Source organism: Esox lucius, chromosome 4 (assembly GCF_011004845.1).
Source record: "Esox lucius isolate fEsoLuc1 chromosome 4, fEsoLuc1.pri, whole genome shotgun sequence".
Classification (NCBI taxonomy): Eukaryota; Metazoa; Chordata; class Actinopteri; order Esociformes; family Esocidae; genus Esox; species Esox lucius.
The window spans coordinates 33,055,219-33,068,006 of record NC_047572.1 but is presented as its reverse complement, the minus strand read 5'-3'; the positions used below and the strand labels follow the sequence as shown (position 1 = coordinate 33,068,006).

The window sequence follows — 12,788 nt, the reverse complement described above, 5'->3', positions numbered from 1 at the left end:
AGACAGATATTCACACAGACAGACAGTCTTACTTGGTACATTCCTCCAGAGCCAGAACAAGACCCTGTTGGAAGGTGAGGATGTCCTCCAGATTACCAGTCAACATGCTTGTGTCTGAACTGCTCAGCCTGTAACACCACAGAGGCCAGAAAACATCCATGTTATAATGTCTAGAAGAGACAAACCCCTTCAAAACAACGGTGCATGACTGAACACAGTATGTGGAAAGACTCCCCCTAAACTCCCCCATAGTTCTCCCTGGATCTTACTTGTCGCTGGCCTGGAGGGGTCGTAGGTAACAGCCCAGTACAGTCTGCAGCTCTTTCACAAATTCCCGTTCATGCTCCAAGATGTCCTGCACCACCTGATAAAGACCCACAACCCATTAAGACCCGGCTAGGCTGACATGTCCTCCACTTGCCCCCAGAGTAAAGCTCCGGGCAGGTCCCTGTGGACATCAGGAGAGAGGACCCACTCACCACACTGTAGTAGTTCTTGGTCAGCTGAGTTGCTTTTGGAGACACAGGTTTATCTGCAGACGACAGGGAAGGAGACCTGGGTTAGAAGTCCTAATGCATCTCTAAGCACAAACGCTCATAGTGGCTGTCTTTGACGTGGCTTCACACCGGCTCTCTTGGAACAGCCCTACTCACCACACGGCTTGACCTCACGGACGTAGTTGCTGGGAAACCATCCGGTCTTGCCGTTGAGCGAGCCCTCCCACCAACCGCCCTCCTCCTGGCGAAACACGCTGATCAGGTCGCCCTTGTTGAACGACAGCTCATCCTCGTTGTTCTGCTTGAATTGGAAACGCGCCTTGACCAGGACCAGGCCGGCCCCGCCATTCTCCGCCATCTCCTGGTTGGGAAGAACACTTGTCCGTTACGGACCGACATGCCACCCGACCAATCAGGAAGTGTTGATTAATTATGCATTCATGAGCCGAGTGTACAACAACGTACATTGATGTGTAATTACTGTTTATCAGCACCTGATACAAAGGAGTTCCACTTAGGTCTATTTCTGTTTCAGTTTCATACTTGAGACGACTCTTGACAAGGCGTGTGTGCGTGTGTGTGTGTGTGTGTTTGTCTCTGGGTCGTACCGCTGCCTTCGATTGCCTCCGCAGGGACCTGGATCTGGACGAGGACAGGGCGTGTGTGGAGGTGGACTGACTAGGAGCAGAGGCGACAGCCTGGGGACATGACCTCTCTGTGCCGCAGTCTGTGGAGGAAGACAAACACGCGCTGAATTTTTCATTAGGAGCCAGCGTGTAGCATTAGGGCCAACATAACTGATATGGCTCATAAAACTTAGATGAGGGCTACGCAACCGGCTGTGTGCCGACGAGAACAAAATGTCTCAGAATCGGAGTCCATTTTCAGAACACTCACTGATAAACCTGAGCTGCGCAATGCAAATAGAATGGACTCAGAGCCCAGTGCTGCCCAGACAGTTTGTCTGCTGCAGGTCACATGGTCCCATCATACTTCCAGAAAGGTCTCCGCCACGCCTCCTCTCCCGTTTTAATCACGTCCGGTTTATGACAGGGACATGTGAGAGTCATTGTTGACAAGACCATAACTGCGTTCTCCTATTGGGCACCAGACAAGGAAGAGCCAACAATCTACCTGAACCTGAATATGTTTGTGCCACTGAGTAGCTTTACAACTCTGATGCATGACTACAAAGGGTAAAATTTTTAAGCTGCGTCTGGTTGTTAATGTGTCGATGGTATTTTATGTCGTATTAGTTTAGCCTGCCTTCTTGACCAGACCTCTACTAAAGAAAAAGTACTATATGAGCTTTCCTCCATGGTTAAACAAAGGTTAATAATAAAAACTATAAATTACACAATGAATCATTCATTGTGATAATGATTAGCACTCTCATAATCCAACCTCAAAATCACTGCTTCACTTATACAACCGCATTACGTAGCAGATGACAAAGACGTGGTCCTCTCCTTTATTCCCTCTCATATATACTTCAGTAGTGCTTCAGCTGACATTACATGGACGACACTGTAAACGTGCAGCGCAGTTCAGTCAGGGCTAAAAGCTTGATGGGATGCCGAAGTTCTTTTTCTACCGAACCCTCAGATGTCTGCTGAGCCAAACTGACTGGCCCACCTCAGATACTCTCCCACCGGCGCACGCCATTCCGCCCACCGGCGCACGCCGTTCCGCTCACCGGCGCACGCCGTTCCGCTCACCGGCACAATGTAGAATTACCACATCAAACATCAGAACGGTCTTCTAAGACGTGACTTCTAAACATGCCTCAGAATTCCCAGACAGGAGCAAAGCATTGTGGGACACCCGGACTAAAACTGGAAAGAAACGTTCAGGACGGCCTAGGAAAAAGTGACAAATGTTGGTCAGTGGACTGGACGAAGCTGGCCAAAAAAAATATTAGAAATAGAATTCACAGAGAACATCCTTGCAGGCACAATGATGTAGACTTTTCTTGTTATCCAAACCCAAAGATGAGATGAGTGTTTTAGCCACAGCATGTCTCTTGCCACAGTCCGCTAAACCTACCAACTCCATGGACACAGCTGTCGTTAACAGCTGGGCGAACACCACCAGATCAATACCAGATCAATACCAGATCAATACCTGGACTGATGTCGATAGGCCACAGCCAATCCTCCCATGCAGTCACTTTCCAGCGTGTCATGAATGCCAGCAGACGGTTGTCTGTCCAGCTAACGCTTTTCTAAAGCAGCTGCTCAGTAACCTCACCATTTTACACATTTTATTTAACTCAAGTGATCATTTTCAACAAGGTAAAGCATTGAATGCAAACACAAATAAAGGACAACACAACACCATTATTTTGAAACTAGCTAAAAAAGTGAATTCCCTTCATGGTAAAGCATCCAAGTTCCGTCCTCGTTTCCCCATCTGTAAAGGATGAGCACACAGTACAGCAGACGTGGGTGTGGCCGGCCTGAACTCAGACCTACATACGACAGGGATGTCTCATGGATTCCACATGTCTCAACACACACAGTGAGACGCCCAGGCAAGTTATGATCTGTAGGAAGCAGCTTGGAACGTTCCCACAAGCAGACAGAAATCCACACAGGTCGAGTCTGTCCCTCTCTCTTCTCAGACAGTGCCATCTGTGAAATGGTCACAAGCAGGAGAAACACGGGACACCCCTTCAAGATCATATTAAAGAGCTTGTGACTAATGCAGCCCAAATCAACAGCACTAGACTTTTAGAAGAGCAGCGAGGGACTGTTGCACTCTTAGACCCCACCGGATCTGAATATAAAGTGGAGCACCTCCCTGGGAGAGAAGACCTTCAGTCCAGCCATCCTGCTGTGGTCTAGAGCAGCCACGCTTTCTGAACAGGACAATAACCGAATGTCAAACTGGCAACAAACACTAACAGAAACTGTAATGTGAGGGCCTGGCAAACATAGCTAAGCAACATTACAACGAAAATAAAAACACGCATTCAACTCAAAACAAGCATCCAGCAAGCACAAACTGTACCCCACTGTCCTGTATGCAAAGCCCATGTTTCTGACAGCATGTAGTATTTCTGGCCACACAGCATCAGATATATGGGCTAAAACACATGGCTCACTCCAATGCCATTTTCCAAGAGAAGGAACGTAGGCTGATACACACTGCCTCGTTTTGAGGCTGAAATTCTTTTTGACAAATGTGCAAAGAAAACTACATTCTGATGTTATCTGACTGACAATCAGGTGAAAAGACCATGACTGTTCATGTCACATTAAACAACAATACTGTACCTTTCAATAGTTAAATTAACCGAAGTGTCTTTACAATTATGTGCAGGTAGTCTAGTAAGGAAGAATGAAAGTGTCCCCCTGTAGAAATGAACTGCCTGTCCAACACATTTTGTCAAGTGCAATGGGCTGTTCGTTCCGTATGACCTAGCTTAGATTGTGAGTATTAAGACAACATGGTACCCTTCTCCTCCACCCTTTAACCAGAGGTCCATTCTGACCAGGAATAATCACCTGCTGGACGCTAGCGGTGACAGGACCTCTGTCGAAAAGACTTTGCTCTCTGCAGCCCCCACCCACTGTGTGGTTACAGAGCAATCGGATACATTAGACCCAGCTGCAGCCCTGCCTGCCGTGTGGGTAACTGCCCAATCAGACCCAGCTGCAGCCCTGCTGGAGGTTAATTGCCTCCTTGTCCCCTTTGTAGCAGGTGTCCCTTCTTAGCTTGTGGAGGGCACAGACCTTCAGAACTGTCTGACTGACAGAAAGACTAGTTCCAACAGGGAGGACTCCTGTGAGCGCCTCTTCCCATGTTGACTGTTAGCTGCGGTCGTAGGGCATTGGGATGGAAGCAGTCTATGGAACTATTCTCTACAAGCTCCCAGGCGGTATTGAAAAGCAAGATCCTTGTTGAGATGTTTCAATGTCCCTGGTTGTGTGTTCTTTTGAGAACGCTCACGAAACGAACAAAACCACGCAAAGTATTTCTGCTGTACCACCCGTTTCAGTTTGTTCGCCGCCAGCCCCGCTGGTTTTGTTTCTCCAGTTGCTTTCCTCAACCATTTACAACGCCATTCCACCGCTTTCCATTAGACGCCACGAGTCAACAGAACATCTGTCCCTTAGACCCAAACCCGGGCCCCTGTGTGCTGCCTGTGGAGAGCACAACCTTCCACCCACAAGCCTGGGGTCACTTCCCCTGAGGACCACACAGGCATGCACACACACCAGAGAGGATCTCAAACGCCAAGGTGGTCATTTGGAGCCTAGGCACTGCGGACAATAACAAGTAGTTGTAAAATGAATCACTGTACTTAGCTAGGAGAGCTTACAGCGCATAAGAGCAGAGGACAGATTAGTCATACAAACAAACTCACACACATCACTGATTATAGTATTCCACCATATGGTAATGAAGTAAACACTGTGGGACTAAAACCCTTGTTTGGCGGGCTACAACGTTTACAATCTTGCAGGCAGAAATGTAAGATAATGCAGTTGTTTGCAAATCATATGACCAAGTCAATTCCTGCGCTGGGCATCGTAGTTGGCAGCGACCAAATATCTATTCATAGTAACCAGCTTCATCAATGTCGCCTAACATTTTTGGGTCCATCTTGAAGACTGCTCATTCTGGCAAACTATTAAGCTAACTGTAACTGTTGACATACAAAAATGTTGAGTTAAGCCAAACATTGCTGATCTAACTGCTCATGAATAGCAAAGATACCGTGACATAATATAAATACTCATATGTGATCATATATACATATATCTCTTGCTTTTTAGTAAGCTTATCAAGCAATATGACATGGGGCATTAATATGGTTTATTTCTCTTTTATTAATTATTTCTCCATTTAAATATGGAAAGGAAACATGATTTCTGTGTTTATATGCACTGATTACATTTTGTTGAGTAAAATGGTAGTTGATATATAATTGAAATATGTTTTATCATCATTGTTATTCATTATTGAGGCAATTGAGGGTGATGTGGTGGGTCAGGGAACATTTAGGTAAACAGTGACTTTTACATGTCCATCAGACTGTTTCGCAGTGCATGTCCATCAGACTGTTTCGCAGTGCATGTCCATCAGACTGTTTCGCAGTGCATGTCCATCAGACTGTTTCGCAGTGCATGTCCATCAGACTGTTTCGCAGTGCATGTCCATCAGACTGTTTCGCAGTGCATGTCCATCAGACTGTTTCGCAGTGCATGTCCATCAGACTGTTTCGCAGTGCATGTCCATCAGACTGTTTCGCAGTGCATGTCCATCAGACTGTTTCGCAGTGCATGTCCATCAGACTGTTTCGCAGTGCATGTCCATCAGACTGTTTCGCAGTGCATGTCCATCAGACTGTTTCGCAGTGCATGTCCATCAGACTGTTTCGCAGTGCATGTCCATCAGACTGTTTCGCAGTGCATTTCCATCAGACTGTTTCGCAGTGCATTTCCATCAGACTGTTTCGCAGTGCATTTCCATCAGACTGTTTCGCAGTGCATTTCCATCAGACTGTTTCGCAGTGCATGTCCATCAGACTGTTTTGTAGCTTTGAATGCACTTGAATATGCCCACGGCAGAGCTAAATAATCAGACACTTACCTTGGGTGGCAAAGTTGACTCCCAGCAGAGTGGTCAGGACCTTGTTAAAGTTCTCCCCAGTGTACAGGCACTCTGGTTCAAAGCCCTGGCAGGAGAACAGACAAAGAACACGCTTTCAACTCTGAAACGAAATGTCTGGCTGCTCATATGACTGACTAAAAACAGCAGAGGAAGTGAAATAGGTCAAAAACCATCAGAGAGGGTGTTCACTGATAACAGAGATGAACAGAGATGTTGGATTATTTTAGACATTTCTATCTCCAAGCCCGATGACAAGAGGAAAAAGACAGACATGTTGACGTGACCTATATCTTTCATGGCCTAATGGTTTTGTCGAGGAAACAGTCTGTTCTCTCCTCATTTACCATATTATGCACAACGAACACACTCGCTCTACGTCTCCAGACTCACAGACAGCGAACTCTCCTCTTTCCTGAAGCGACTAAGGTTACACATTTTAAATAAAACATCTTAAATATAGAGTTTGGGTAGCAGAGCATGAGGCATTGGTTCACCATGTAGTCAGGGAGGGGGGGGTGCAGCATGGGCAACAATTCAGCTTTGAAAAGGTTACAATGACACATTCGGTTCTCTGCCAACCATATCAAAATGGAAGACGGAACACGGCCCTTACGAAATTACTGGAGGAGCTTGTGGTATTGACATAAATAAATATGCTGCTTGTGGAATATATTCAATGGAGAATTTAAGCCTGGAAAACAACACTGGACCCGTGACTCACAACCTAAACTAATATGACATATGAAGTAAAGATTTGACACGTGAAAGTAACTTGCCCGGACAAAAAGAAAAGCCGGAGTAGGACCAGAGCAGAATGTTCTAATTGTATCTAACAACAGATGTATGTTAAAATAACATAATACTGCAGAACCCTGCTGCATTTATTTTGCTATACCGTGTAGTTGACTATAACATGTCAAGTTAGCCCTTAAGCTCTCCGGCTGCTGCTTCCTCATTCTGCATCCCAGAGCAGAAGTGAAAGTTGTGTTACTGCTCTCTTTGTCCAGTCACACGACACATGTGAATGTTTTAGCTGTGGTTAAAAGCGAGAGGCCGAGAGAGGGTTTTAGCGTCACATCACTGACCAGACCGCAGGCAGGGCTGAACTGCAACGCTCCGGGAAATGTCCAGATGACACAGTTTACAGGGGCTCTTCCAAATCCTCACTGCCGTGAGCTACTGCATCGCCACAAAGACTCTAATTATGGAGGAGATGTGGGATGGCTGCATGGAGGCAGATGGAACCACTCAAAACAAAGGCCAGCCAGCGTTTCTCCTCCCGAACCACTTCAATTGCAGAAGAAAGTCTGGTTGATTCAATTACTATTCCTTAAACAAACCAAGGTATGTGATGCAATACCAGAAAGTGCTATTTATAAAGGTCCGGGTGTGGGGGCACCACTGACAGAGCACAGCATCAGGCGGTTCACTGCATAAGGAAGGACAGCCCAATAAATTAGACCTGATTCATTATTAATGTGGGTTTGGACCTGGAAGGGAAGCAACAAGGGCTCTGTTCTTGTTTCTGTCCTCAAATATTTTTCTGTGGATGGTTGTTATTGATTTTTTTTTTTTTTACTTCTCGTCTTTGGAAGCCAGAGGTGTTGATGATATGGGCACATATTGTACAATATTTGGGGACTTTAAGTAGTCAAGGTATGATTTTTATTTTCAAGTACAATATTTGTGGGATTAGGTGCAGTGAACATATTATTAAATCACAATCATGAGGTTCTGATCCTATGACCATCCGTCCTGACAGAAATCATGAGGTTCTGACCCTCTAACCATCCGCCCTGACAGAAATCCTTAGGCTTTGACCATCCGTCCTGACAGAAATCATGAAGCTCTGACCATCCGTCCTGACAGAAATCATGAAGCTCTGACCATCCGTCCTGACAGAAATCATGAAGCTCTGACCATCTGTCCTGACAGAAATCATGAAGCTCTGACCATCTGTCCTGACAGAAATCATGAGGCTCTGACCATCCGTACTGACAGAAATCGTGAGGTTCTGACCTTCTGTCCTGACAGAAATCATGAGGTTCTGACCCTCTGTTCTGACAGAAATCATCCCATGGCTCAATTTAGTTGATTTATCAGTCAGTCTAACCAAGGAATCAGGTTTGAGGAGTTAGTGACATAGTCATGTACATTTATTAGGCAAGAAATTCTTCAGAATGAGTGTCAGATAAAGATGAAGCTTTTATAGGAGACAACTGGGGCCTAAGGGCTTTCCATAGCAACAACACTGAAGTGATTCCACGAACCCATTGCTGAACCGGTTTTTCGGTTTGAGAATCCATAATCAGCATTTTTTCTATTCTACTGTTATTTTATTCTGCTGTTACACAACCAGATAAGTGAAATAATCCATAATTAGTAAAAAGGACAGCAGACTGCCCAGTGATTAGAGCAGCTGACCTATAATCTAAAGACAGCAAATGCATAGTGGCAACGTGAACAAATCTAAATATTCACAACCACCACTGAAAATCCTACAGTTTGACAGCTCCAGTTGAATTCCTCAAACTCCAGGAATTCGACTGGAGCGGTCAAACTCCAGGAATTCGACTGGAGCGGTCAAACTCCAGGAATTCGACTGGAGCGGTCAAACTCCAGGAATTCGACTGGAGCGGTCAAACTCCAGGAATTCGACTGGAGCGGTCAAACTCCAGGAATTCGACTGGAGCGGTCAAACTCCAGGAATTCGACTGGAGCGGTCAAACTCCAGGAATTCGACTGGAGCGGTCAAACTCCAGGAATTCGACTGGAGCGGTCAAACTCCAGGAATTCGACTGGAGCGGTCAAACTCCAGGAATTCGACTGGAGCGGTCAAACTCCAGGAATTCGACTGGAGCGGTCAAACTCCAGGAATTCGACTGGAGCGGTCAAACTCCAGGAATTCGACTGGAGCGGTCAAACTCCAGGAATTCGACTGGAGCGGTCAAACTCCAGGAATTCGACTGGAGCGGTCAAACTCCAGGAATTCGACTGGAGCGGTCAAACTCTAGGAATTCGACTGGAGCGGTCAAACTCTAGGAATTCGACTGGAGCGGTCAAACTCTAGGAATTCGACTGGAGCGGTCAAACTCTAGGAATTCGACTGGAGCGGTCAAACTCTAGGAATTCGACTGGAGCGGTCAAAACTCTAGGAATTCGACTGGAGCGGTCAAACTCTAGGAATTCAACTGGAACGGTCAAACTGTAGGATTTTAATACATTCTTCTGCACGTCTCCCATGCAAACAATGGCCTTTCCATTACAACCACACCATCCAGTGATTACAGGAATACGCCAACCTGGGACCTGCAGCAGCAACAAGTAGCAACTCTCAGCGGCATAAATACACCGTCGTCACTATGGAAGTCCCATAAACTGTCATTTCAGCAATACAAAATAACCAATCAGAAGGTCAAATTAATCAGAAAGGACTTCATTCACGGTCTTCCTAGTAAGTACGGACCCCTAAGGCACACATACCAAAATGCACGAGGGGAACTCGCCGTTTGGAGAGCATTGGCACGCCGTCAAGACATCTCCAAGGCACCATAACCGAACGTTGACACCCTGACAACATAGAACTGTAAATGCTGACGCTCTTCATTCACACATGCAAGACGTCTCGCCAGCCTGCAAATGCTCTCAATACGGCACCTCAATAGTACCTACGTTGAGCAGAGGTATGTCTGTACACATGGGCTGCGGTCTACATTACCTGCCAATGCATGGCACTAAGTCAGGCCTGAGGGAGGTACTAGTTAGGAACATGCAGAACGCGCAATAATAAATGCAGACGCAACTCTCAATGTCACTTCCTACTGCGGGGGATGGGAGCATATTTTATCTTGTTAAAAAAGGATAGAATGAAGCTGTGGTGTCAAATGCTGTGAGTCTTAAGTCAGAAACAGTGTCCGTTGGGACCCTGTCTGTGTTGTGGGGTTGACTGAGGAGCACAGACTACACATGCAGTCAACAGACGCGACATAAACATACTGCCTCCACTACAGAGGAAAAACGACTTTGCTGAAACCACAGCAAAACAATGCAACTAGAGTTATGGTTTAGTTCAAGGAAATCGGTGTTGATTTGATGAGTATTATTGTGTAACCATGTGAAAATCCTAGCAAATTTAACGTGGTTTGTATGAAACTATTCTAACGCCTAGAAGCAAGAATTCAGCAACCAACCCAGTCAAAGTGTCCCACAACCACAAACACAATAAAAAGGGAAAGTGCCATTTAAAAGAATAAACATCTATTATCAACCTCTCTTTAACTTACCTCCACTTTCAGGGTTGTACATCCTCTCAAAAACTCCTTGATATTGGCGATGCAGTCAGCTTCGTTTCTCGGATCCTGACAGTACTAAAAACAGACATAAAATAAATATATAAAGACAGCCTACCTCGGAGATATCAATGCTATAGCTATAGGCGTTGACGGAGATGACAACCGAAATTGTAAAACAAACAAACTAACAATCGACTGTATCCTTCAGAATGTTGGCCTACCTAACAGTTTACAAAGTAACTGGATTCTTTCTGCGGCGGTCCCCTTCATGCACAAACCCACCACCCGCTAAAGGGAGCAGTCGTCCCAGGAAGCAAGTCTTTGGGAAGGAAGTGACGCTACTAAATTAACTGTATTTCTGTCCCATGTGTCAGAAACACCACAATAAACATATTCTTAAGGATAAACTACTGTTATCGTTCTAATGGTACGGTCAAAGTAAGAGGTGGATTTGTAACGCGCAAAAAGCTAAACCCAGTTGACTCTGGCTTGCAAATAGCAATATCGGTAACTCGTTTATAATATCATCCATGCTTCGAATTGTCCCAGACTATATGGGAATATGTAGTTCAATGGAGTAACTAAACAGTATTTATCAATACGGTTTAGGAACAATATTTAACAAAAGCGGTCTTATTGGGTCTGAACACTAATCTGTTTACAATCCTCTTTCAGTGGTTGTCGCAGTTTGTTAACCATCAACCAACCCTGAATTTTTTAACGAGTTAAAGTGTGGATGGAGACAACTGGTCATCCGAGTCAGTCTCATGGGGAGCTGGGAAATAGCTCTGCTGTTTATAACTTGAAAGATCCCGTCTCCCACTTGCTTACAGTGACTTTTACAGATGTCTTATAAATTGGTCCTCATGAAAAGATACATATTAGTACATATATATATGTACACACACACATTTATATATACACACACATATATATTAAAATACACTAATCATGCAGCACTAACTCCCCATCACATGTGACTTACATAAACAATAGGTGGAAATTGCAAACGCATCTGGCGTAGGTAAACGAAAGTTTCGCATAGTACAACGTCTATCAACATTAAGATGCGTGTTTTGAAACTTAAGTTCTTTTTAGACTTAACTGTTCAAGATGTTTCGTCATCTTGAGAATGCGGAACACTTTTCCCCCCCACAGGAAGTCAACCTTTAACTACTTCAGCGATCTTGCTAGTGATAATGGCCTATATTAAAGTTGCTCTTTATTCTCCAACCAAATATATTAAACAAATGTGACTTATAATGGTGCAGTAGTTTTCATTTAAGATTGACCATGTCATCTAACACCCCTTCAACCCATTCGCCCCCAGAGGCGTTGCCAGTGTTTTTCTCACGGTTCAAAAGCATTGCTGACTTGATGAACGTAACTTCTTCCGTTATAACAAACTGTTAAAATATAGCTTTGATAACTGTTTCCGTTGATCTTACCTTAGTAACTGAGCCGGGCACGAGACGCTCCATGAGTTTGCACAAGACGACCCCATCTTTCAGAGATGTTTTGAGAAATTCCTCTGGGTCAGCTATGTTTTTCTTGGGTGAATTAAGCACCCCTAACGATATTAGCCACGTAACCGTCTGCTCCTCTGGGTTCATTGCTCCAATTAATCCTCCTTATTATACATCCCCAACAAAGGCGCCAAGTTCCACAACTCAGTATAGAAATGTAACCCACATCCGTATTGCACTTCTGCTTGCAAATACGCCGTTAGTTGTACATTAGTACGGGGTACCCCTACTGGTTAATGTCAAGCACTGTACCTTTATCATCCTTTGCATTTTTTACACGTTTCCATGCCATGGAATGAATACTAGTTTTCTAAGGTTGTGTACTTGGTGCCTCAAATTCCCCTAGAACCCCAGGAAACAATCTGATTAGCGCCACCATATTTGGAAAGGGAAACATTCCATAATAAATGTGAGATATGCCTATGCAGTGCTTCACGCGGGAAGGAGACCGTAAGCTTCTTTACCTCAAAAATAACTTTGTGGAGCACCTACCAAACAGTAATCGCACCAAAAGTACAGGGCACAATCAGTTCAAATCGTGCACTGCGCAGTTCACAAGACTGAAATAGTCGACGCATCATAATCTCTATCACCTAGCGGCGAAAACGAGACACTGGAAGACAATTATTTCACCACAATTTTTTTTTTATCACATTTGAATTGCTTCCAAAAGGTCGGTTTTGTGTAGGATTTACCGTGAAAACGTGGTCAGGACCAACTGATGTTATTCAACGTATCTGCTTGAAGAGACCTCTACAAATACGCATTTTATCATGTTTAGCCAGAAATTCAACCTCTATTTACACGGTTATCAAATATCGCGAGATCTTGTAAGCCTACACGAAACAAAA

General features: G+C 44.7%; 1 protein-coding gene across 5 annotated transcripts in view; it reads right to left on the bottom strand.

The window, feature by feature from the left end:
• The window catches only part of arhgef6 (Rac/Cdc42 guanine nucleotide exchange factor (GEF) 6), a 42,111-nt gene extending 29,594 nt beyond the window's left edge, over window positions 1-12,517 (bottom strand). For 2 of the 5 annotated variants that reach the window (XM_010901470.5, XM_010901473.5), the window contains exons 1-8: window positions 11,860-12,517; window positions 10,403-10,486; window positions 6,099-6,183; window positions 1,106-1,224; window positions 654-858; window positions 480-532; window positions 270-364; window positions 33-128 (exon numbers count right to left, since the gene is read on the bottom strand). In XM_010901470.5, coding sequence (XP_010899772.2) covers window positions 33-128; window positions 270-364; window positions 480-532; window positions 654-858; window positions 1,106-1,224; window positions 6,099-6,183; window positions 10,403-10,486; window positions 11,860-12,024 — 902 coding nt within the window. In that variant the 5' untranslated portion in view covers window positions 12,025-12,517. Of the gene's footprint in view, window positions 1-32; window positions 129-269; window positions 365-479; window positions 533-653; window positions 859-1,105; window positions 1,225-6,098; window positions 6,184-10,402; window positions 10,487-11,396; window positions 11,486-11,859 lie in introns of those variants that run through there. The other 3 variants (XM_010901469.5, XM_010901471.5, XM_020045917.3) reach the window with 2 other exon arrangements.
• Window positions 12,518-12,788: the final 271 nt, after the last annotated feature.